Source organism: Lacerta agilis, chromosome 16 (assembly GCF_009819535.1).
Source record: "Lacerta agilis isolate rLacAgi1 chromosome 16, rLacAgi1.pri, whole genome shotgun sequence".
NCBI classification, from domain to species: Eukaryota; Metazoa; Chordata; class Lepidosauria; order Squamata; family Lacertidae; genus Lacerta; species Lacerta agilis.
Window position 1 is genome coordinate 30,400,146 of NC_046327.1, and position 13,803 is coordinate 30,413,948.

Sequence of the window (13,803 nt, forward strand, 5' to 3'; positions counted from 1 at the left end):
ATTTTACCCAAATATATTTTGAATTCCCAAGTCATGTTACAACTTTTTAGCACCCCTCATTCAGGAGATGAAGTGAGCAGGGGAGTGATTTTGGTGGTGCCGAAAAAGCTGGGGGCAGGATGGCAAAGTTGGCGACTGCACCTCGTTGAACAGAAGCTGTCACTCACAGATCCAGAGATGACCAGTCACTGCAGGGGGTCGTCCTGCCCCAGACGCTTCCCATCAGGCCACCATTCTTCATATCTCCACGACTGGGTTCGTTTCGTTGCCAAGAGCTACAAAAACCCAAGCACAAGAGCATCACACACGAGATACTCACCCCAACAATTCCTCAAAACTGTTAAGGTTTCAGTAAAGCAACGAGTCAAATAGTTAATCAAGTGAAATCATTGTTTTTTTTGGGGGGGGGAGTGGTGGAAATAGCCTGAAAACTTGTTTTTCTGCCTGTGACCAAGTGCCATATCACTCTGCCCGTGCAGGGAGTACACCAGGCCACTTAAAGTCCCTAACGTTAGAGGACTGTTTGCTTGTGGAGCCAGAAATATCCACTTGGTGGCAGGACCAGGGTCGGATTTAGGTTTGATGAGGCCCTAAGCTACTGAAGGTAATGGGGCCCATTATATGTCCAGCTGTCCTTTGTCACTGAAGTTGAGGCTCCAGTACTTTGGCCACCTCATGAGAAGGGAAGACTCCCTGGAAAAGACCCTGATGTTGGGGAAGATGGAGGGCACAAGGAGAAGGGGACGACAGAGGATGAGATGGTTGGACAGTGTTCACGAAGCTACTAACATGAGTTTGGCCAAACTGCGAGAGGCAGGGAAGGATAGGCGTGCCTGGCGTGCTCTGGTCCATGGAGTCAGGAAGAGTTGGACATGACTGAACGACTGAACAACAACGTCCTTTGTCAACAACAAATTGCCGCTGTTTTTTGTTAAATATATGCTATATGGTAATTTATGGACCTAACAGGTATCTAAAGCCATTTGCACATAACAAAATATGTATTTTATCAAAGTAATTGTTGAACTGAAATACAATTAAGAAGTATATTAATAGTGAAACAATTAAGTAGTATATTAATAGTGAAATAGTGATTAAGCTCTAACTTAAAATGATTTTGGCAATAACAAAAGTTCCTTTAGAAACACAAATAATCTAGTCTCTAGAAACTTGCTATGACATAAAATAATAATAGGTGGAAATATATGGCGCAAACCGCCGTATTTTTCCGTCTATAAGACACTCCCATGTATAAGACTATTTGGGGGGACTCAGGTTTAAGGAAATGGGGGGAGATGGCCCTGTGTATTAGACACCGCCTAATTTTTGACATTATTTTTTAGGAAAGAAACCTAATCTTATACATGGAAAAATACGGTATATTATAAACAGCAGAATGTAGGCACCCTATATATAGAAATTAGCAAACCAGTGATATCTTAGGGAGCCGGCTAGCAGGTTGGGCCCATTACTTTCATCATAGGAGCCTACACAACACAAAACACTGTTGCTATATGTAGGTTTTATTTTATTTTATTTTCCTTATATTTTGGACATCCAGGTTTTTTTCCTTAAAAAATTTTTTGGGGCCCCCAAGGGAGTGGGGCCCTAAGCTATAGCTTGTTTCGCTTATACAGTACATAAATCCAGCACTGAGCCACAGGACTGAAGCTGGAAAGAAGACAGACTCAGTTTGACTAGGCTGCCTACCTTTCTTCCCTCTCATGCTACAGGGTGTCCTCCATGCCCAGTGGTGCCTAGAGCCGTTTGGACTGGTGGGGCAGAAGGCAGGGAAACCAAGGGTGCATCTACACACAGGGGAAAAAAAAAAAACAAGCCATAAGTTAAATCATTATAACAATAGGGGAAATGCTATGTAAAATCACATAGAAAAGGTTTGTGCTCTACAGCGCCACCTGGTGTTGCATGTTGATAACACATTCATAACACTGTATGCGGATGAGACCCAGCTCTACCTCTCTTTTAAATCAGAACCAGTGAAGGCAGTGAATGTCCTGTTTGAGTGTCTGGAGGACAGATGGCAGCTAACAGATTGAGTGAGATTTAATCCTGAAAAGATTAAAGTACTGTTAAAGATTAAAGTACTGTTTCGGGGGAGACGGGGCGGGAAGGTGTGGGGGACTCTCTGGTCCTGAATGGGGTAACTGTGCCCCTGAAGGATCAGGTGCGCAGCCTGGGAGTCATTTTGGACTTACAGCTGCCCATGGAGGCGCAGGTCAATTCTGGGTCCAGGGCAGCTGTTTACCAGCTCCATCTGGAACGCAGGCCGAGACCCTACCTGTCTCGCCAGAGTGGTGCATGCTCTAGTTATCTCATGCTTGCAATACTGCAATGTGCTCTGTGTGGGGCTACCTTTGAAGGTGACCCGGAAACTACAACTAATCCAGAATGCGGCAGCTAGACTGGTGACTGTGAGTGGCCGCCGAGACCATATAACACCAGTCCTGAAAGACCTACATTGGCTCCTGGAACGTTTCCGAGCACAATTCAAAGTGTTGGTGCTGACCTTTAAATCCCTTTTAAACAGCCTTGGTCCAGTATACCTGAAGGAGCGTCTCCATCCCCATCATTCTGCCAGGACACTGAGGTCCAGTGCCGAGGGCCTTCTGCCAGTTCCCTCACTACGAGAAGCGAGGTTACAGGGAACCAGGCAGAGGGCCTTCTCGGTAGTGGCGCCCGCCCTGTGGAACGCCCTCCCACCAGATGTCTAAGAGAAGAACAACTATCTGACTTTTAGAAGACACCCGAAGACAACCCCATATCAGGAAATTCTTAATGTTTAATGTTTTACAAGCCAGTTGGGCAGGGTATATTATTATTATTATTATTATTATTATTATTATTATTATTATTATTATTATTATTATTTCCTGCTTTTGGATTAATGTAGCTGAGTCCCAAGAGTTGGTGCAGCCAGAGCTAATGATAAGCAGCGCCAACTAATTCCGGGTTTCTTCTCTCCATCCACCTCCCCAGTAAGTTGTACAAGCGCTGAGGAGGAGGACATGGCAGCCAGTCTCACCCTCTAGACTATTTGTAAGGGAAAAAGTAGTAAGTGGGGGCTGGCTAAGGGCAGAGTGAGGTTGGGACGGAAGTGCTTCAACAAAGCCTTTCCAAGAAAAAAAGCGTCAATCCCCTTGGCCACACCTGCAGACCCCACCACGCCACCTGATTCTCTCCTGATCATTTCCTATCTTGTCTGCTTCTTGTAGGCTCTTATGTACTGTACCTCTGGGCAAGGAAGAGATGTCAATGTACCAGACAGACTCCACTGCCCCCTTGGCAAGAAGCTGTATTGGTGGCTCCCCTCGTCCCTTGCACCCTTGGCAAAGAGCACCCAGAGGATCCTGTGCGTCTCGGCCGGCTGCTCAGAGCAGAGGAGGAGCAACCCACAGAGCGTGTGGTTGTGCAGGCGGGCTCCTAGCCACTCTTAGCCAAACTAGAGAGGCATGCTTTTTGTTCCCTCCCCCCCAGACCTGTGTCCTTGGCTGGGGGCAACCTGGCCAACCCCAAAGTATACCCCTGGTGCTGGACGGCACTCAGAGTTCATGCTAACGTAACGCCACATAGCAGAAAAGACAACTGAGCAGTGCCAACCCCAAAGCAGATGCTGATGGGTTTTAGCATCCTTCTTTGCTGAGCTTTTTGAGAGCCAGAGTGCCTGCAGACAGAAATGGTTGCAGTACACAAGCCAGGGTACATGTCTTGGGACGGGAAGGACACAAACAGCATGTTTAGCTGTCGGTTCTTAGCATCCCATAGCCAAGTTGTTCTCTTCGCCTTTGACAATTTGCCCTTTGGCACAGGCTTCCACCCCCAAAACACCCACCCCAGACCCTCCCAGTGGCCCTATTTTCCAGGGACGGTCCCGGATTTACAGAAGCAGTCCCAGTTTCTGATTTGATCTGCTTTCCCTTAAAGGTAAAGGTACCCCTGACCATTAGGTCCAGTTGCGGATGACTCTGGGGTTGTGGCGCTCATCTCGCTTTATTGGCCGAGGGAGCCGGCATTTAGCTTCTGGGTCATGTGGCCAGCATGACTAAGCCGCTTCTGGCGAAACCAGAGCAGCGCACGGAAACGCCATTTACCTTCCCGTTGGAGTGGTACCTATTTACCTACTTGCACTTTGAAGTGCTTTTGAACTGCTAGGTTGGCAGGAGCTGGGTCTGAGCAACGGGAGCTCACCCCGTCATGGGGATCCGAACCGCCGACCTTCTTATTTATTTATTTATTTATTTAATTTTTGTTAATTCATTTTGTTTAACAAAAAAAGAAAAAAGTAACAAAGTATTACAACTGCTATTATACAATATTACTGAATAAAATTTAACACCCCACATAGTCGTATCTGTATCTTATTGTTTATATCTTAAGAGAAAACTAAAAGAAAGAAAAGAAAAGAAAATTAGAAAAAGAAAAAGAAGAAAGAAAAAAACCAGCCAGGCATATAATTAGATAGTCCATATATCCACTTACTTATACATACCTATATATACCTAGACTCTCTTACCTACATATACATAACAAACTTAACTTGACAAAACTTTAATTTCACAAATCAGACTTCCTGTCAAATCCCCATGCGTCTACCTCTCTTATTATTGAATGTAAATCAAACAATTCTACTTTGTTCAGATATTTTCCAGTACATTCCGCCATATTATATATCCATCTTTCCCCAACTCTTTGCCTTTCCTTTAGCACTCAAAAGCTGGCATGGAAGTAAAGTTGTTATTGTACTTTTGGGCATATTTCTTGTATATATCCCATTTTTCTGATCAGCAAGCCCTAGGCTCTGTGGTTTAGACCACAGCGCCACCCACATCCCAATTTTCATTGGGTAAATATTGGAGGATATGGAGTTGTGTGACCGGCGAGCCAAGGAGATAAGTAACTACATGACCTTTAGAAGACATTTGCAGGCAGCCCTGTATTGGGAAGTTTTTTTTTCATGTTTTATTGTGCTTTTATATATGTTGGAAGCTGCCCAGAGCAGCTGGGGCATCCCAGTTAGATGGGTGCGGTATAAAATTATTATCATCATTATTTTATGGAATAGGACATCCCTATTTTCATTGGAGAAATGCTGGAGGGCATGCCCTCTTCCTCGGGCTCTCGAAGGGGGAGGTACCCTGCCAGGACTCACTGCTGCAGATGTTTTTGCGGGTGCTGTAGGTAAGCCAGCGACTCCAGGGCCCGTTGCCATCATACAGCATCACCACCCGGTCAGGACTGTTGCCGTAGTTGAAATACAGATCCTTGCCCTCCAGGGCCAGCAGATCATGATCGCGGCATTCCCACCGCTGGAGCGGGTTCGTCCTGTTGCAGGGTTCCAGGCGGAGGTTCTCCTTTCTTTTGGCCTTGGGTGTTGCCACACAGAGCAGCGAATCCACGTGAAGGAGGAGGCCACTGGAGAACCACCGAAAATGCTGCAGCCAATCCCCAGGGTCACAGGGCGCTTTTGTGAGAGAGCTGGGCTCCTTCCTAGTCACACAATGACTGCGGTTCTCATTGTACAGCAAGAAGGAGCTGGGGACTGGCAAGGGGAACAGAGTTAGCATGGGGGGAAAGACAGCAGCCAGAGGCAGGCAGGGTGTGAATGGACAAGAGGAGAAAAGGGGCTGAGAGCGAGAGGCTGAGAGCGAGAGAACAAATGGAGTCAGGTCTCTGCAGCTTCTTAATAATAATAATAATAATTTATTTATTTATACCCCGCCCTTCCCAGCCAAAAACCGGGCTCAGGGCGGCTAACACTAATTAAAATCACAGCAAAAACATAAACACAATCAATTTTAAAAAAAACAGACTAAAATACAAATTTAAAAATTCTAAAATTAAAACTGCAGTCTCATTTTCAAATAGCCCACCAATAAAAGAATGAAGCATAACTATCAAACAGAAACCAACCCAAAGGCCAGGTGGAACAGCTCCGTCTTGCAGGCCCTGCGGAAAGATGCCAAATCCCACAGGGCCCTGGTCTCTTGTGATAGACTGTTCCACCAAGTCGGGGCCAATACTGAGAAGGCCCTGGCCCTAGTTGAGGCCAACCTAGCATCTTTGTTGCTCGGGACCTCCAAAAGATTATGGTTTGAGGACCTTAAGGTCCTACACGGGACATACCAGGAGAGGCGGTCCCTTAGGTACGAGGGTCCTAAGCCGCATACCAGAGAACAGGACTGAGACAGTAAAGTACATCAACTGCAAGGCAAAGCAACAGTCCAGGCTAGGCTTTGATAGCCAGTAAAAAGGTAAAGCTAAAAAGGAACCCCAGATGGTTGAGTCCAGTCCAAGGCAACTACAGTGGTACCTCTGGTTACGTACCGTGTTTCTCCTAAAATAAGACATGGCCATAAAATAAGCCATAGCAGAATTTCTATGCATTTGTGAAATATAAGCCGTTTCCCGAAAATGAGCCATACCCCAAAAATAAGCCATAGTGATGCGGCACCTCCCATTAAAACAGCCTGGAGAGGCGTGGCTATGCAGCGTACTGATGCGATGCGGTTAAAATAAGACATCCCCTGAAAATAAGCCATACTGTGTTTTGTTGAGGAAAAAAAAAAATAAGACGGTGTCTTATTTTAGGAGAAACACGGTACTTAATTTGTTCTGGAGGTCCGTTCTTAACCTGAAACTGTTCTTAACCTGAAGCATCACTTTAGCTAATGGGACCTCCCGCTGCCGCTGCTCTGCCAGAGCACGATTTCTGTTCTTATCCTGAAGGAAAGTTCTTAACCTGAAGCGTTATTTCTGGGTTAGCGGAGTATGTAACCTGAAGCCTATGTAACCCGAGGTACCACTGTATGGGGTTGCGGCTATCATCTCGCTTTCAGGCCGAGGGAGCCAGCGTTTGTCCACAGACAGCTTTCTGGGTCATGTGGCCATCAGGACTAAACCACTTCTGGCACAACAGAACACTGTGATGGAAACTAGAGCGCATGGAAACGCTGTTTGCCTTCCCACCACAGCGGTACCTATTTATCTACTTGCGCTGGTTTGCTTTTGAGCTGCTAGGTTGGCAGGAGCTGGGACAGAGCAACGGGAGCTCACCCCGTCGCGGGGATTCAAACCGCTGATGTCTGAACGGCAGGCCCAAAAGGCTCAGTGGTTTAGACCACAGCGCCCCCCGTGTCCCTGTAGTGGCACCTGCCCTGTGGAACAGCCTCCCACCAGATGTCAAGGAAATAAACAACTCTCTGACTTTTAGAAGACATCTGAAGGCAGCCCTGTTTAGGGAAGTTTTTAATGTTTGGTGTTTTATTGTGTTTTTAATACAGTGGTACCTCGGGTTACAAACACCTCGGGTTACAAACACTTCGTGTTACAGACTCCGCTAACCCGAAAGTAGTACCTCGGGTTAAGAACTTTGCCCCAGGATGAGAACAGAAATCGCACGGCCAGGAAAATTGTTGCTTAGAGTTAAGTTAACACTCTCTCTCTCTCTCTCTCTCTCTCTTTCTCTCTCATACACACAATGCTTCAATGCACTTCAATGCTGTACAATTGACTATAATGCACTTTGAATGAAGCTCCACTTTGGGGAGCAGAGGAAGCTGCTGTATACTGAGCTTAGACCCATGGTTCCCAACATGGGGCACACGCCCCACAGGGGGGCAATTTGATTTTTAAGGGGGGCAATTTGGAAGCTTGTTTAGACCAAGTTAATGGTCATTTAGGCTTCCTCCACATGAATAGGAGTTCACTTTTTGAATAATAAGAATTATATGTCATGAGGGGTGAATCATGATTTTAGAGATGCTAGGTGGGGCATGGCCCAAAAAAATTGGGAATCACTGGCTTAGACCATTGACAGCCTACTTCGGTAGGCTGGGAATCACTGGCTTAGACCATTGACAGCCTACTTATCTACACCAGCCTTTCTCAGCCTTGGGTCCCCAGATGTTTTTGGCCTACAACTCCCATCATCCCTAGGTAATAGGACCAGTGGTCAGGGATGGTGGGAGTTGTAGTCCAACAACAGCTGGGGACCCAAGGTTGAGAAAGGCTGGTCTACACTGACTGGCAGCAGCTTTTCGGGGTTTCAGGCGGGGGTCTTTGTCAGCCCCACGTGGAGGTGGTGTGAGGGACCAAACCTGGGAGGAACCTACGGCATGCAAAGCATGCACCCGACCGCTAAACCATGCCTTTTCCCAAGCTGAGAATCCAAGCAGACATCCAGAGTCCCATGCATGTCTTCTGAATGATACAGGAAGAAAGTATATCAGTTTGACAAATCCCCTACCTGGCACCCCAGCAGGCTTTAGAGACCCAGTAGACCACTTACAGCGCATAATTCCCACCGCAAGCAGCAGCACGTTCAGGAACACCGAGGTAGCCAGCAGAGCAACAATGGCTACTAAAACCACCTTGCGTGTCCAAGATGGCTTCCCGGCTGAGAAAGGGAGGGGGAGAGAGAGAGAGAGAGAGAGAGAGAGAGAGAGAGAGAGAGAGTCATTCTGCCTGTTCTCCACCTCCGCTCTTCCACCAGCTTCCCCTCACCTGCCACACCAATCCCTATGGTATCACAGAATTCTTTCTTCTTCTTCTTCTTGGCAATCACTCGTAGCAGAGTAGGATGGTCTTCCATGAACACGGTTTTAACAGTGAGCCTATAAGTGACTGTGGAGGCCAATTCTGGATCCACACGTCCTTCCACAGTGGGGACATAGGTTTCCAGGCAGGAGGGTTTTCCAAAGGTGCCTTCCTCTTAGCACGTCCCGTCCTGAGTTCGAGCATCTTCAAAACCCATGACACCTTTGGTAAAGGCTTTTCTCCAGTTGGAGCACTCGCAGGCCAGTGTTTCCCAGTTGTCGGGGTTTATACTACAGATTTGCCTTTCAGCCTCTTTTGTTGACCACCAGCATTACGCTTTCCATTTTTAAGTTCAGAATAGAGTAGTTGCTTTGGAAGACGATAATCGGGCACCCGCAAAACATGACCAGTCCAACGAAGTTGATGTTGAAGAATCATCGCTTTGACACTGGCAATCTTTGCTTCTTCCAGTATACTGGCATTAGTTCGCCTGTCTTCCCAAGTGATGTGTATAATTTTTTGGAGACACCGTTGATGGAATCTTTTGAGGAGTTGGAAATGACTTTTATAAGTGGTCCCGGTACTCAAAACACTCTGCACTCCAACTGGGAGAAAGCTGCACTCACAGAGCTCAAGCGATGCTAGATTTAAGCATCAATGTCTTGTATAGCTTTTCAGGGTTTCAGGCAGTACAGCTGGAATGGACTTAAAGGGTCCTCTAGCCCAACCCCCTGCAGTCTTAACTCTACTCGTTTATTGCTTTGGGGCCATTTGCTATTTATTTGTTTCATCATCATCAGCAGCAGCAGCAGCATCAGCATCGTTTTTTACAACACAAAAAAGGCAACAGTAAGCAAACTAAAAAGGAAGCCATCCCCAAAATACAATTTAACAATTGGGGGAGTCTAGAACATTGGTGTTCATTGTAAAATACAAACCACAAGACCCCCCGAGCCCCTGCAAGGCAGCGTTGGGGACGAATGGAGGGAAATGAACACCAGTTTCAAGAAATCATCTCCCTACACCAGTGATGGCCAAACTTGGCCCTCCAGCTGTTTTGGGACTACAACTCCTATCATGCCTAGCTAACAGGACCAGTGGTCAGGGATGATGGGAATTGTAGTCCCAAAACAGCTGGAGGGCCAAGTAAGTTTGGCCATCACTGCCCTGCACAATATTGGGAGGGGGGAGAGGAAGGCTTCCCGTTTCCTACTTTACCCAAATCACTCTCTATTTTCCTATTTTTTCTTCCCCAGACTGGAATAAAGATGCAGGTCCTTTGCAAGGCCTTCTTAGTGACGAGGCTCCAATATTCTTCACTGCCAATGGGACCTCCTCTCCCCCCACGGCCCACTGCCTAAATAACAGCCCCAGGGCAATACACAGTGACTTGTGGGTGAACTCAAGGACCTCCCCCCCCCCAAGGATCCCCCTGAAGCTCAGACCAGACATACCTGGGTGCCACGGTGCAGCCACCTGTCCTGCTTGCTTGCCCTCCAAACCGGTTACAGCATCAAAGGGCTCATAGACACTCTCTTCCTCGGGGTACTCCTTGGTGCCTGCATGGAGGAAAGGAGGAGCCAAGTTAGGCCATTTCCAGACTGTCACTATTTTGGGGTGTCATCCAGCCACATACAGGCCAGGTTGTGCATGTATCGTTGGTGGTGTGCCTGACAAACTCACTTCCCTGCCAGAAACAGTCATTTTGTGATAAGGAAGAGGACAAGGAAATGTATCTGTAAGTGTGGTTCCTATGACCTCAATAACATACCCTCCAACATTTCTCCAATGAAAAATGGGACGTCCTATTCAATAATAATAATAATAATAATAATAATATTACTATTTATACCCCACCCATCTGACTGGGTTGCCCCAGTCACTCTGGGCAGCTTCCAACATACAAATAATAATTAAAAAACATTTTAAAAAAACCTTCAGTGTATAGGGCTGCCTTCAGATGGCTCTGGGGTCAGATAACTCAGTTCTCCGATGAAAATACGGATGTCCTAAGGAAAAGTGGGACATTCCGGGATCAAATGAGAAACCGGGACAGATTCTGTAAATCCGGAACCGTCCCTGGAAAATAGGGACATTTGGAGGGTCTGACAGTCAACTTGATCGCAGTCTGTACAAAAAACTAACTAACTAACTAACTAACTAACTGAAAAAGCAACCTGCATCAAGTTAACCTAACATTTGTGTGAAGAGAGAAGCTGAAATTCCGTGGGGTGGGGGCACAGATTATGCAAACCAAGCAAAAACTGTGTGTTGTTTAATTCGTTTAATTTATTGTGCTTTTGCTACACGTTAAGTTAAAACCCCTCCATTCCCGAAACCTCCCCCATATCTGCTTTGCAGCTATTTCAGCCAAACAGTGTCATTCAAATGTAAAGCAGTTAAGAGACTTCTCTGCCATGGAAAGCGGAGTGTGGGTTCGTGTTTTGCCAGCTGTGCTTCAGCTGCTTGTCCGACTGCTTCAAGGCTTTGGGCTTCTCAGGAAACCTGGGAGAATTTTGCCTTTGGTGTGGAAGCAGACGATGCCTGTTGATACCTGAATCCAAAAACCTAACCCATTGGGCAAGAGCGGTTGTTGGGTTTCATGGACAAAGAAACGTTTTTGAATCCAACTGGAGCCATAAACCTTTTGGGGGCAAAGCTTTCCAAACTGTGCGTTGCGACACGTTACGTGTGTTGGCTGCAGTGTGTAGGTGTGTCGTGAGAATGCTCCCCTTGATACTCCCGGGGCTGGAAAGGGGTTAGATTAACCTCTCGTTTGCCAGCAAAACTGAATTGTCGTATTTTTCCGTGTATAACACGCCCCTGTCTATGACACCCTCTCTTTTCTGGGACTCCAAATTGAGAAAATGGGGGGAGAGTGCCCAGAGTTGTTGAGCTTTTTTCGGGAGGTGGGTGGGTTCCTGAATATCTCTCACCCGCAAGACCACCACACAACCACATCAACGAAACCACCAATCATCAGCACGCCTGCCTAACAAAAGCAAGTGCCAATCACCCCGTCCAATTGCCACAGTAGCCAATAGCCAGCGGACCTTGCCGCACCCACCCATCACTCACTAAAACGCCACTTACAATCTCCTGTTACCGGCAGCCACCAAACGCCCGTCTCACCTCTCCACTATCCGTGTATAAGACGACCCCCCCAATTTTTAGCATAATTTTAAAAATAAAATAACCTCGTCTTATACACAGAAAAATATGGTACTGTGTCATGAAATGATGCATGTCCAGAAAGTGTGTCACCGACATGAAAAAGCTCTGCTTTGGGGCTAGACCAGGGGTTGCCAACTCCCAAGAGACTGCAATCTACTCAGAGTTTAAAACTGGCAGTGATCTACCCCCCTTTTTGGGGTTCAGGTCAAAGTTGTTGGGCTTTTTTTCAGGAAGGAGGAAGGCCCATTTTGGGGGAGTTCGGGTCAAAGTTGTTGAGTTTTTTTCAGGGAGGAGGTAAAATGTTGAGCTTTTTTTAGGGGAGCCACAGTTGTTCAGCTTCTTTGGGGGGAGCCAATGATCTACCAGTGTTCTACCACAGACGTCCAGTGATCTACCGGTAGATTGTGATCTACCTGTTGGACATGCCTGGGCTAGACCATTATCAGGGGTCTGCCGCCCCTACAGAAGTTGTGTGCCATTGGGAGAAAATAAGGGGGCACAATTAGGGATGGGGGGGGAGGGGAGGAGATAAAAACACAACTGCCTTGGTTGAAGCTGTATGCAGCTAGGAATGGAGGCAGGAGTTAAGATAACCAACTCTGGTCTGGGATTGCTTCGCCAGGACCCTTGCCATCTCCTAATAATCCCCAGCAGTGGACCCTTTTCCTATGCGCCTCAGTCTGTGCCACATACCTGGTTGACTCCTCCGCTCGGGGGCCTTTGGGTCTTCTAGCCCAAGGCTGACATTTCTGTAGAGTCCCTTCCACGATGCCATCACAGCAGAAGGCTCCGCGGAAAGCCCAGCAGCGGATGCTTGCCGGCTGATAAGTAGAGAGCTGCAGGGCCAAAAGGCAAGGAGCAGGAGGATCCCGCAAAGACCATGGCTGGCTTCCAGGAAGGAAATGATGCATTCAAAGGGTGGCTCTTAGGTCCTCACTGCAAAGTGCAACAATTGAGACCTCTCCCATGGTGCCCTAAACTAGACAGCGGCTGTTTGGTGGGCAAATGCTAGTTGCCACCACCTGATGGGCGAAAGCTGAGATCTTGAGAGAGGAAACCCAGACAGAGCTTCAAATTTAATTTAAATTTTCCTTTTTTTTGGGGGGGGGTGTTGTGTTGTGTATGTACGCAAAGAAAAAATTAAAAACAAAACGAACACTTTTGGTAATGTATTATCAACCAGCCAATAACCACATATCAACATTTCACAGAATGGCTTTAGCTCACACAGCAAAAGTCCATTTCTTCACATCAGCCCAATGTGCCTAATCTGCATTCAACCCTGAGTGAATCTACTTCCTTCCTCCCAAATGGCTCCATCCTATGGCACTATCTCTGTTTGCAAGGGATATATCTGCATGCAGCAGCCTTGCAGTTCACTGCTGCAAACAAGGCTCTCTGGATGAGGGTGGACGTTTTCTGTGAAATTTAAAGCCAAAGGCTTTCTCTGAAAGTGTTAAACCATCTTGGAACACAGGCTTGCTTTTAAGCTGGGACTGGAACTGTTAGGTGTCTTCCACATTTTCAAGTGCAGCTTAGGACAGAAATGTATACAATTAAAGGCCCAGGTCCATACACTAGTACTAGGCAATCTCTTTTATGGGTTGACAACCATCCTTTCCCAATAAGAAGTCATGCAGGGACAGCAGCTGTAGAGGTCTGGGCAGAGGATTAGTTCGGCAGTCAAGTCTTGCTATGTTTTTAACCTTCTGGCAAAGAGGACCACAATCACCCAGGCAGCAAAACAATTTTCTTTGGATTACCGTATTTTCGCTCCATAGGGTGGACCGGACCATAGGGCGCACCTCATTTTGGTTTTCCTCCTCTAAAAGCCCTGTTTTTTTGAGGATCAATTAAAGTTTTGCAGCTTTTTTGCAAAGGGAAAAGCCCTGGTTTTTTTGAGGGTCAGCTAAAAGTTTTGCAGCTTTTTTTTGCAAAGGGAGAAAAGCAAAGCTCCTTTTGCAAAGGGGGGAAAGCAAAGAGGAAAAGCCCCGTTTTTTATGGGATTCAACTCACATTTCTGCAGCTTCTAAAGGAAAGGGAGCCTTTTCTACAGTTTCCAGACAGATAATCTAA

At 46.7% G+C, this 13,803-nt stretch overlaps 1 protein-coding gene across 3 annotated transcripts; it reads right to left on the reverse strand.

Moving 5' to 3' along the window:
* On the reverse strand, window positions 1-12,824 carry LOC117060501 (macrophage mannose receptor 1-like). 3 transcript variants are annotated; one of them, XM_033172767.1, is made up of 6 exons: window positions 12,421-12,824; window positions 10,008-10,112; window positions 8,306-8,413; window positions 5,168-5,557; window positions 1,711-1,808; window positions 1-275 (listed from the first exon to the last, which is right to left on the reverse strand). In XM_033172767.1, exons 1-5 carry the CDS (start codon window positions 12,500-12,502, stop codon window positions 1,723-1,725), a joined length of 771 nt encoding a protein of 256 aa, XP_033028658.1. In that variant the 5' UTR covers window positions 12,503-12,824; the 3' UTR covers window positions 1-275; window positions 1,711-1,722. The 3 variants fall into 3 exon arrangements, with proteins under 3 accessions (XP_033028658.1, XP_033028657.1, XP_033028659.1); XM_033172766.1 differs by having other exon boundaries at window positions 8,264-8,413; XM_033172768.1 differs by lacking the exon at window positions 1,711-1,808 and having other exon boundaries at window positions 8,264-8,413.
* Window positions 12,825-13,803: the final 979 nt, after the last annotated feature.

Excerpts from the sequence above, each read along its gene's own strand:
- LOC117060501 (XM_033172766.1), bottom strand. The coding sequence starts at position 12,502 with ATGGCATCGTGGAAGGGACTCTACAGAAATGTCAGCCTTGGGCTAGAA. Across the intron at positions 10,113-12,420 it reads CGAGCGGAGGAGTCAACCAG|GCACCAAGGAGTACCCCGAG; the intron begins GTATGTGGCACA and ends TCCTCCATGCAG. Across the intron at positions 1,809-5,167 it reads CCGCAAAAACATCTGCAGCA|ATGCACCCTTGGTTTCCCTG; the intron begins GTGAGTCCTGGC and ends CCCTGTGTGTAG.